The sequence below is a fragment of the Mesoplodon bidens genome (assembly GCF_964165515.1).
Source record: "Mesoplodon bidens genome assembly, chromosome: 5".
Classification (NCBI taxonomy): domain Eukaryota; kingdom Metazoa; phylum Chordata; class Mammalia; order Artiodactyla; family Ziphiidae; genus Mesoplodon; species Mesoplodon bidens.
Window position 1 is genome coordinate 57349445 of NC_138161.1, and position 11430 is coordinate 57360874.

The window sequence follows — 11430 nt, forward strand, 5'->3', positions numbered from 1 at the left end:
TTAAATGGTTTTATTTATTTGATAACTATCATTCAACATATTAATGATCTTAAAGGCATTTCTGAGGTTGTGGCTTTCTTAATACTTGAGTAAAATTATACCTTATTTTTTAATTACTTGCAATATTCAGAGACAATATTTAATGTGTTTCTTTTTTAATTAATTAATTATGTTTTTGGCTGCATTGGGTCTTTGTTGTTGCATGCGGGCTTTCTCTAGTTGTGGTGAGCGGGGGGCTACTCTTCGTTGCGGAGCGCGGGCTGTAGGCGCACGTGCTCTAGAGCGCAAGCTCAGTAGTTGTGGTGCACAGGCTTAGCTGTTCTGCAGCATTTAGGATCTTCCTGGACCAGGGCTCAGACCCGTGTCCCCTGAATTGGCAGGCAGATTCCTAACTGCTGCGCCACCAGGGAAGTCCAATGTGTTTCTTATTACACTTTTAATTATAGAATCAATTCATTTGATTGGTTAAAAAATTCATGCTATATAGTGAATTAAATAAAATATAAAATCTAGTTGGCTTATCCCCTTTCCAGTATCCATCCCCAGCCAATTTCATTATCCGAAGGAAACTGTAAACTGTTTGCTTTTCTTTTTATTGTCCCTCAAATTTCAAATAACAAATTCACTTGATATATGATTTACTGACTTGTCAAATTAATATAGTGCCTAATGAATCTCCACCATAAAAATAAGAACTTGTGCATACTAACTTTTCTTTCAATTCTTCATTTACCTTCAATTTTTGTTAGTTATTACCATTTTTATGTTGCCAAACTTTATAGCATTTCATTCTGTTCTTTAAACATTAAGTCTTCTTGCTATGTTTAGATTGATTCCAAATAATCAAAGGCTAAGGGGCAGCATTTACAATATGTTTTTCTAAATATTTCGTGCTACAAAGTCAAGAATGTGAGTGGACCCATAGAAAAGAAAATATGATCCTAAGGAATTAAAAATTCACGTTTTACAAAAGACCCTTCCAAATGTTAATGTCAAATAAACTTTTTTATTTTCTGTCCAGTCTCCTGCAAGCCTTCTGGGTCATATATGGTACAGGGATTGTAAATTTTCTGAGTTCTGGCATTATAAAACTAGAATCTAAAACTGATTTTGTATTGTTCTCACATTTTCATACTAGTTTGGCAGTGTAGAGAGTGTAATATTCCAGATATTTCTCACCCAGAATTTGAAAACATTCTTTCACCCCTTGTTTCATTCTAAGAAAATCTGTGTCAGTGGTATATGATTTTCACTTAGGTGATACAGAAGTATTTAGTGAACACCCCACTTATGTAGGTAACTTTTATTTCTCTGTAGAAGTTTTCAGATTTTTTTTCTTTAACCTCAGAATTCACAGTGCTGTGTCTAGAAGTTGGTCTTTTTTCTAACAAATCCTTCAGGTCTTTTCAATCTGAAACTTCTTCCAGATAGGGGGATATTCTATTGCATTCTGATTGGACCCTCTCTCCACTGTTTCTGCTTTCTCCTTTGAAAATATTTTGAGAAGGCTGTCAGACTTTCTGCAGCCTTCATAATTTCCCCCTCAATTTCTGTGTGTTTGTTCTACTTTATCATCTTACAATTGGTCTTTAAAATCACAAACTTTATTTTCAATCATATTTCCTTTTCTATCATTCACTCCATATTTATAAAAAGTCACAATGATTGCCGTGTTTTCTGATTGTTCTTTTCTTTGTCACCTGTGATAGTAATTTAATGTATTATTCAAAGTGATTAAAAGTTTTCTACGGGGATCCTTTATTTTACATTTCCTACTTCACTCTGTTGATACTCTTTAAATATCTTGTGATGCAAATATCTTGTGACTATTATATGTATATATATTTGAATAAACTTGTGACTTAAAAAAACTATAATGGTTAGAATAAGTAGATGTTTTCTCTGACTTTGGGTAAGCATTTTCTAAATGAATAAATAAGGGTTGGGGAACAGTGGCCTGTGCACGTCGGGAGAGCATGTAGGCAAAACAGCATCCCCATAGGATGTGTGAAGGAAATTTATCTGAAGACATTGCAGATCACTGTAATGTAGAAGGAGAAAAATGATCTAAGATAAACTATTTATTGGTGACCCCACTGGGAATTCGTGGTGTAATGAAACTTGGATTTTCCCTATTCTTCAATAGAATCATTTTCTAGTAACCTTACTAAACTTTTAAGCCCTTGTGTCTCTTCTCAGAACTTCTTTTTCCATATTCATTTTAATATTTATTTATTTGTTTGTTTGTTTATTTATTTATTTATGCTGGGTCTTAGTTGCAGCAGGCGGGTTCCTTAGTTTGGGCTCGCGGCCTCCTTAGTTGCAGCATGTGGCCTCCTTAATTGTGGCATGCGAACTCAGTTGTGGCATTCATGTGGGATCTAGTTCCCTGACCAGGTATCGAACCCGGGCCCTCTGCATTGGGAGCATGGAGTCTTAACCACTGCACTACCAGGGAAGTCCCCATATTCATTTTAAATGAATCTCTGATAATTAACCTTTATTAAGAAGGCTTTTTGTCTTGCTGCTCCTTTGATAAACATTCTGTTGTGAATGGAAGTGTTATTTTATATACTACATGAAGCTCTTATTGATATTTCGAATCTTCAGTATGGGAAACAAGAAGGACCAAGAATAAAATAGAGATGATAGAGAAGTGGTACATTCCCAGGAAAAGAAGAGTAGTACCAGGTTTCCCTGGTGGCACAGTGGTTAAGAATCTGCCTGTCAATGTAGGGAACACAGGTTTGAGCCCCAGTCCAGGAAGATCCCACATGCTGCAGAGCAACTGAGCCCGTGCACCACAGCTACTGAGCCTGCTCTCTGGAGCCTGCGAGCCACAACTACTGAGCCCGTGTACCACAACTACTGAAGCCCCTGCACCTAGAGCCCGTGCTCCGCAACAAGAGAAGCCGCGACAATAAGAAGCCTGCACACCTCAATGAAGAGTAGCCCCCGCTCACCCCAACTAAAGAAAGTCCGCATGCAGCAACGAAGACCCAGCACAGCCAAAGATAAATAAGTAAAATAAATAAATTAAAAAAGAAAGGGGGTACCATCTCACAGTGAAATGTTTCACAGCTTGTTGAAAAGCATTTGAGAGAATTAAAGGAAGTTTAAAAACATATGAAATATAGATGAGGCAGAGTAATGCTTCCTGGATGGATAGACTGAAAAAAGTTCTTAATGGCAAATGGAAAAGCATGTTTAAAAATTCTAAACGCTTGTTTTTGTTCTTTCTAGATTTCTTGTAATGAATGAGTGCTATACAAATAAATGAGACAAGGTGGTGTTTGTACTTCACAGGGAATGCCTGATGAGAAATCCTGATGAACTCTTTTGAAATATACCTCATAGCCATCTAGGGCACTGATTTGAAGGCCAGTCTTCTGCTCAGTTCAGTGTCAGAATATCGATGCTTGCTTGAGTAGAAGGGGACTTTTATTTATTTTCATTTTATTCTTCTTCCAAAAAGAAATCACATACTTTCCCAGCTTGTATTAATTTATGATTAGGAGAAGTGATTTTCAGGTTAAAAAAGAAACAAAATCTGGGTTTTAATATATAGGATGGGATTAATATGAAAAGTATTGTCTAGTTTCTAAATTAACTCCAATATTATTTTATTACTATTATTTTCCATTATTATTGCCATGCTGTACTACAGAAACAGCAGTTGGTCTATTTACCAAATAAAAAATTATTTCACTATTAGAAAAACCAACTGACACATCCTAAGAACTCATGTTTTTAGTGACAAATAGAAGGTACAACCTAAGGTAAGAATGTCAAACAACTGAGCTGGAATGAATTCACTTTATCTTCAAAGATCTAACATGTTGTTTTGATGTTCTGTAGCTCCTGATGCCCAAATGTATAGGTTTTCATTTGTTTAAGGTCGATTTTTTCATAGACATGGGGTCAGAGAAAAATAAAGTTGCTGACCTTCTGTAATGTGTGTGTGTATGTGTGTGTGTGTGTTTATGGGAAATGTTTTGGGAGAGATCTGTCAACCCTTGCTAGGTAGGTTCATTTTGTCATTGACACTTTATCTTGAAAGATGCATGCTGGCATGCAAGGATGCAAGATTTAGTCAATAGAGTCTTTGTTCTTTGACAGACCTTATTACCACTATGCTGACCAACTGAGTGAATATGCCACAGAACTGAAACCATGACTACAATGTTTGTGTTTGTTGGACTGAGCTATATATATATATATACCCCAGATTATAGATTATAACAGTTTTGGTCTAAGAGTCCAGTTATTTTATGATGTTTATTCTATAGCTATAAGAAAAATAGTATGGAAAGTGCCATTCAAAGTAAAAATAAGAGAAATTTCATGCTATTCCCTTGGCTGATGTCAGCTGCAGTTAGACTGCACCTGGGAAGGATGAATTTGCCTTATGCACCTCTTCAAAATTCAATATTAACAACTGAATGACCCTAAGGAGCCAAAAGAGGAGAATATTCACACATTGTTATTATTTTATGGTTCTAGGCAATGCTGATCTTTTAGTAAACTGATAAAAGGAGTTTTGAATCATATTTTAAAAATTCAGTAAACCCTATTATTCTGAGTGGTCCTGTCTCCTGGGAATGCATCACACACTACAGCCGTAGTTTACCATGTGTGCAGTACAGAAGCTCCAGTTGACTGTGGCTACCTGGACTATTATTGACTAATAGTCTCTGTGGACCTAGAGCCTCTCTGTGGTGTCCAGTGAAGCTTCCAAAGCTAACTTTTATTTAAAGGTATAGTAAGTGTTAACAAATTTGGAGTTAAGTTTTATTTGTCTTATATAAATTGGTTGCCTGTATTTGAAATATCCACCATTTTGTTTTTGCACTGGCATATTCAAAACATGTCATGATTTAGGTTAACCTCAAATATTAAATACAGTAAACCATTAGCTCTGCAAGAACTTGGGAAATATGGGTCATTCTTGTATGGATTACTGCAAACTTCCATTAAAATATGGCACACAGACACAGCTTGTGTCTGCTCTCCAATCTGTAAGTTTACCTGTGTAAATCTAATCAAGATTCTACTCAGGGCCTAGTCTTGGAATTTTAAAGTTCCTGCTCAGTACTGGTGACTGTAAACATGATTGGAAGGTCCAATGCATAAATACAAAAGCATTTTTTTTTTTTTTTTTTTTGCGGTACGCGGGCCTCTCTGTTGTGGCCTCTCCCGTTGCGGAGCACAGGCTCTGGACGCTCAGGCTCAGCGGCCATGGCTCACGGGCCCAGCCGCTCTGCGGCATGTGGGATCTTCCTGGACCGGGGCACGAACCCGTGTGCCCTGCATCGGCAGGCGGACTCTCAACCACTGCGCCACCAGGGAAGCCCGCATTTTATATTAAGTAATAATAATTAGAAGTGGCCCCTATGGAATATATGTGTAAAATATGCATGTATAACATTACAAAATGCATTTAGCTCATTTCAGTGGGGGAACATAGAGACTTTATCTCTCCTAGTATCAGTAGGGACATAGATTCATGACACACAATCTTGCATCAAAAGTACAGTTTTCAAGCCATAGCTTAGTAAAAACCTTTTCATAAATTGTATTCTTACTGTCCTTGCCAATGTCCTTACCAATGTCCTAATTAACTCAGTCACACTTGAGTTTTAGTACTTTTAAGGAAGTTCATTCAGCCACCCTGAAATTGAAAAAAGACGCCCACATATAAACATCACTAATATAGACATTTATTTATTTTTATTTATTTTTATTTTATTTTATTTTTTTTAAGGACAACTTTTATTGCTACCAGAGGCTTTTATCATCAGTACATGGTTCTGACTGCAGTACCTTCTTCAGGCTGCACAGGGAGCTCAGGACCCAGAAGTCATGAAGAGAAATACAGGTAGGCTGGGGAGGCAGGGGGATTAACTTTTATCAAGAAAATCCTAATAGCTTAACATAAAACTAGGGTACTGAATTCAGTTATTACATGTTACAGACCCAAATCATAGAGCTGCCCCAACATCTAGACAGTCTCTCCTACTGATTATAAATGAGTCAACTGAACAGTTTCTTTAAAATCTAATTTTAGTTGTTACATGTTTCTTTGGTGAGCACCTGGATATATTAACTTTATCACAAATTCTATTATACAAATGTCAAAAATGCTTCCAACAAATCTTAAGAGTGTCCTAATCACATGCCACTTTTAAGCTTCAATTTAAAGATAAAAATGAAAATATTAATTTTGTTTCCAAACTCTAGAAACTGAAAGGAGACAAACAAAAATCAACATGGTAATGGGAGTTCTTTTTCTGTTACCAACTCTGATTCATAGGCAATTTTGAAGTACGTTTTTCAGATTAAGTTGAATTTGAATCATGGATTAAACATGGCTGTCACTGAAATAATTTGCTCACTAAATTGCTAAAAATAAATTTTCAGGGTTTCCTCATCAGTGGAAGTCAGGCTATAGGCCAACATGCATAAAATTCATTTAGTACTCAAAGAAGCAGCAAGCAAAAGCAAGAGGAAAATTAAATCAGGATTCTGGAACAAGGTTTGCTAGCTAGGAATTCTGGAACTTAAAAAAAAAACACTGAACGTGAATTTCTGACACAGGGTAATCTACATTACATTTTAGCAGAGAAAAGGGTGGAACTGACAAACACTACAAAGAAATTTTTTACTTAAAAATTTTTTGATCTTGAATTTTACACTTTTTTTGGTCTTTAAGTGCTTAAATAATGTTGAATTATAATTAGCCATACAAGTCAACAGGTTTTTTTTTTTTTCTGGCTCATTTCGAATCAGCCTGGTATGGTATATACCTTTATACAGCCTATCCTGTTTTCCATGTTCCCATTCCCACAGTAGTCTACCTTAGTTTGCACTAGAAGGTAACACCTGGAGCTACATGACAGAAACAGGCTGCAAAGGTGGACAAGGGGAAGTATGTCCCTCTTGCCTTGATAAATCAGTGCCACACACAGAACCCACATTTTCTGAAGCATTATCTTCATTATAGAGCCGTTTGATCCCATCATAGAAGTCGTCCACTTCCATTTCCTCTACTTTGCGTTTAGCAGAGGTATGCTTGCACCCATTGGCAGCTGGGAGATGATGGTAGAAGGCTGCTGTACCTCTGACTGGCACTTCTGGTTTGCTGTTGTCCTTGGAGAAATCTGGGCCTGGGGCAGAGGAGGGATGTAATCTGAACACTCCTTTGTCACAGGTCACCAGGGTGTGCTTGAGGGGACGGTAGACATAAACGGAATTTAGAGGCAGAGAAGACTGCAGAGTAGAAAGGTGATGTGCCACAAGCTCCCGACAGTAGATCAACTGGGAGCTATCCATCTGTGCTTTCTGAAGCAGTTCAATTGTAAGAGGAAGCCAATCAGGAATGAGTTTCTCCATTTCCAAACTAACCATGGCCAGGGCAAGCATGGATCCTTTGAATTGCAGAAGTTGGCTGCAGGCCATACAGTGAAGTAATTGCTTGGTAAGGACTGCCAAATGTTGAGATGGGCTCAGTTTGGGCAAACTAAAAAGTAACTGAGGCCTAGTTGACACTGAAATGGCATGGAAAATGTGAAGAAAATCCAATGGTGTGGCTGTGTGAAGATCCCAATTCAACTTATCCAGAATAATTCTCTCCATCCTCAGAATTTCAGACGAAGAACATCCACAGAAACTATCTCTTGCTAACACCTTCAGTACTGGTATTCTCTCATCTTCCTCAACAGTCTTGGCAGCTAGGAAAAAACAGCTGATTGCAATACAACTCAGGTATTTTGGGTGGGCCTTTACAGTAGCTAAGAACCTGTCCAAAAGACTGCTAGCCAGAGCAAATGTTTCTGGGTAAAGGTTGAATTGATACTTGAGTTTGGCCAGCCACTGAATCACTTCATCTCTCTGGGATGGAGAAACATTCTGATTTGTAGGCATTCTCGGCACATTCACTTCCCACATCTGGGCTTCCCTGGAGATTGCCTTTTCCAACAGGAAAGACAATCTCTGGTTTTCCAACAGCCCTGGAAACTTCATGATATCCTTTGGATCTGCCTGCCACCCAGCTTGATGTAGCTACCTTCTCCTCCTCTTCCTCCTCCTCCTCCTCCTCCCCGGCAGAGCTGTAGGCCTCACAGTGGTGACGAGGGGTCATCCGGGGGCCCGTTACCACCTCATTTTCCTCAGCGCGCGGCGACGGGGCGCGCGGGACGAGGACGGGGCCAACTGAGGAGGGAGAAGAGGGGGAACCGGGCTGGAGGGCGCGGGCGCTGGCGCTCGAGCGGGACGCACGGCTGCGGCCTGTGGGTCGGTCAGCGAATTAGTTCCATGACACCCCCGGACCTGAGGCCGCCGCCGGTCCCGCTCCTCCAACCGACGCCGCTTGTGCCCGGGTGGGGAGGGGGTTCCCTCTCGCCATAGGGCGGCGGGGACCGGGGAGAGGCGGGGGGTGAGACCGGCTCTGCCCCTGCCCGGGGGAAGCGCCTCCGAGGGGAAATGGTGAAAGGGGGGGAAAGGGGGAAAAGGAAAAAAAAAGGAAGGGGAAAGGGGGGGAAAAATAAGAAAAAACTAGACAGAGGCGCTGCCGCGTCCGCTCGCGGGGAAGGCTGGGGAGGGAGGGTAATATAGACATTTAAATGAAACTTTTCAAAGAGACTGAGAGAGATTGCAGAATAAGAAGGCATACAGCCTTCAACTAAGTATGTTATTTTCAAGGTATTTTACCTCCTTGAAGTGTATAGCTACTGAAGGTTACAAGGGTTCATATGGAGAGATAAAAGAATATTCCTGGTGTGATATGCATGATATCAACAAGGTTAGCTATGAAACAAAGAAGGTGTTTTTGAAAAGTATATTGTATTTATTGAATACACAATCACATATATTGTGATACACTTCTTTAAGTGTATTTTCAAAAAACCCACAGAATAAATCAAATTGATACCATGTTTCTTTTTAACAGAACCCAGCATGTGTCTATGCTATTATATTTGAAACTTTAAAATTTGCTTGTTGCATAGAAGGATAAAACATGACTCCTACCTTGAGTATCTTTGTAAGAAAAAAAGATGCATTTCACAAAGATAATTTCATATTTTCAAGTTTGGGAAGTCTTGTTCAATAAAATACTAAATTTCACCTTTTCTTTTACTGTTACCGCATCAAGAGTCTATAGATGAAGCAGGAAAAATTAAGATCTCATGAAGGGAGTGAAAGAAAAAAAAAACACAGTGTGCTTTGCAAGTAAAAGATAGGAGTTTTAACAAATGATATGACAAGAGATCATTGGGAATTCATGGGTACAATCTCTAAAACATCATGTAGAAAAGCTTTATTCTGAGGGTCAAAACTGAAACTGAAGGGAATGTAGATGCTAAAAAGGAGTAATAGAATTATTTAGGATATGTTTACAGAAAAATAAAAACTAAAAAAAATTAAATTTTCTGTTTTGCCCTGAAAACATGACCAGGTAAGTCAAAGACTTAAAAGGAAAAAGAATGACTCAAAGGATGATTATTTCAAAAGATATATCAAAATAAAGCACATTATATAACTAAAGGCCATGCATTTGTACTCTTGGCATATTTATATAATGAAAAATATATTTAATGTTTGTATAATTGTTTAATTTGTTTTGGAGGAAGAGACAGACAGTCAGCTGCTAGTGGATGCATTCTAAGTTCTAGAAACTTTGCCTGGTGCTTCTGGTACTTCTCATCTAAACATTATGAAACTCCAAGAGGAAACCATTTAAGTTCCCCTTTTATGAATGAGGCTTAAATGATTTGGAAACTTGCTCAATTTCAGTTTCATCCCCCTATACAGGGCCAGAATGTCACTACAAACCCTGGTCACTCTGACTTGAAGATTGATGTTCCTCCTACTCTACTATGCTGACATCTTACATTTTCAAGCCTTATTATTTTTTATGTTATCTCATTTGATTCTTATGAGAACTCTATAAGATTGATAGAAAATAAACAAATATCCTTATTTTAGAAATAAGGAAATGAAAATCACAATAGAAAAACTGACAGCCTATTTCTGTTTTGTGATGGAGGTGATTTTGGGGGGTCCAAGTTTCAAATACCAGATGAATGTCTTTTCCATATTCTATTATGCTTCTAATGACCCCAGGATGGATGATAAGATGCTTATATAGAGAGAATTCAGAGTCAGGGTTCTAAGCTGTATATGTATTCAGAATTTGTGCATATCCAGGATTGTTTGGGCAGTGTTGACTCCAGTGTCATTTACCAGAGGGGTCCTTGTAACCTGATAGGACAAACCCTGATGAGATGGTCTCTGGGTATAAGCTGGGCCCAGGGCTAAGACCATCTAACATTTTAAAACAGTGGCCTCCCATTTTTCCCAGTCAGGGCTGAGGAAGAATTCAAGGAAACAAGATAGATGTGGGGAACCCAGTTTGTGAATGAGGAAAGGACTCTATTTGAGGGCATGGCATTGCACCATCACTCAGTTATGTTCTGACCAACATTCCCTTTATGTATTATCTGCTCCCAGAACTGATAGAAGGTCAAAAAATATTAAAGCATAAATTAAATTAAAAAGTAATATCACTAGAGGCACAGAAAAAATTGAGAAGTGTAAAGCCATTGTGTCTTGTGGCCTAACAACAGAGTTTAACTAAGATTAGGGGAAAGTATTTCCCTCAGATTTTAGCATTGTAACTTATAGAGCAGGACCAAGAAGTAGAGACTATATGTATGATGACCCAGCATGAGAACAGGACCAGCCTGTGAGAGTCCTGAGGAGAGAGGCCAGCTCAGCAAGAATTTTCACAGTTTATATTTCAGTTTTTGGGTTTTCTGGGTAATACATATAACATCTGCAAATAGTGCGGTGGACATTTACTGATTATACCAATGGTCAAGTGATACTAATATTTATTGAATGTTTAAGTTATGTATAAGAGACAGAATTATATGTTTTCCATGTGATAGAAGATATTTTCATATATTGAGGTATGTGGAAGTCATGCTGGCCTATACAGGATTTAAGTTAAACTTTATGCTAACTAGAAGAGCCTGTTTTGTGGCTTATTAAATGTACATGGTACATCTGCTTTAACCATTGAAGAAAAGGGTGCACTGTCCATAAGCAAGGAATGTCCCTTTCAAAGATAGAGAAAAATGCCTCCCTTCCTGGGACATCAGTGCCAGGAATCTTTCTATATAAGGCTCCCTTCCCAGGCACCAAGGCCATACTGACTCACTGTGTATGTGCTGATTTGTCTTTTTTGGGGGGAAACTTTGAAGGGATGTATCCTGTCATGGTTGATATTCTTTGTTCTGACAAGATATAAGACTGTGCTGACGAGATATTAATGATTAGACCTCAGGACTTTACTCTCTCGGAATACATTTCTGTCACAAAGATATGTAGGAATAGAGGTGGTGTTCTCTATGTCTACCACAACTCTTC

General features: G+C 38.5%; 1 protein-coding gene across 1 annotated transcript; it reads right to left on the reverse strand.

Annotated features, from left to right (window-relative positions):
• Positions 1–6045: 6045 nt before the first annotated feature.
• Positions 6046–8591, reverse strand: LOC308618161 (cyclin-I-like). The gene is given in 2 exon segments (XM_081235629.1): positions 6046–8010; positions 8012–8591. Coding segments are annotated over 2 exon segments (1251 nt in total). The 5' UTR covers positions 8141–8591; the 3' UTR covers positions 6046–6888.
• Between the last annotated feature and the right edge of the window lie 2839 nt (positions 8592–11430).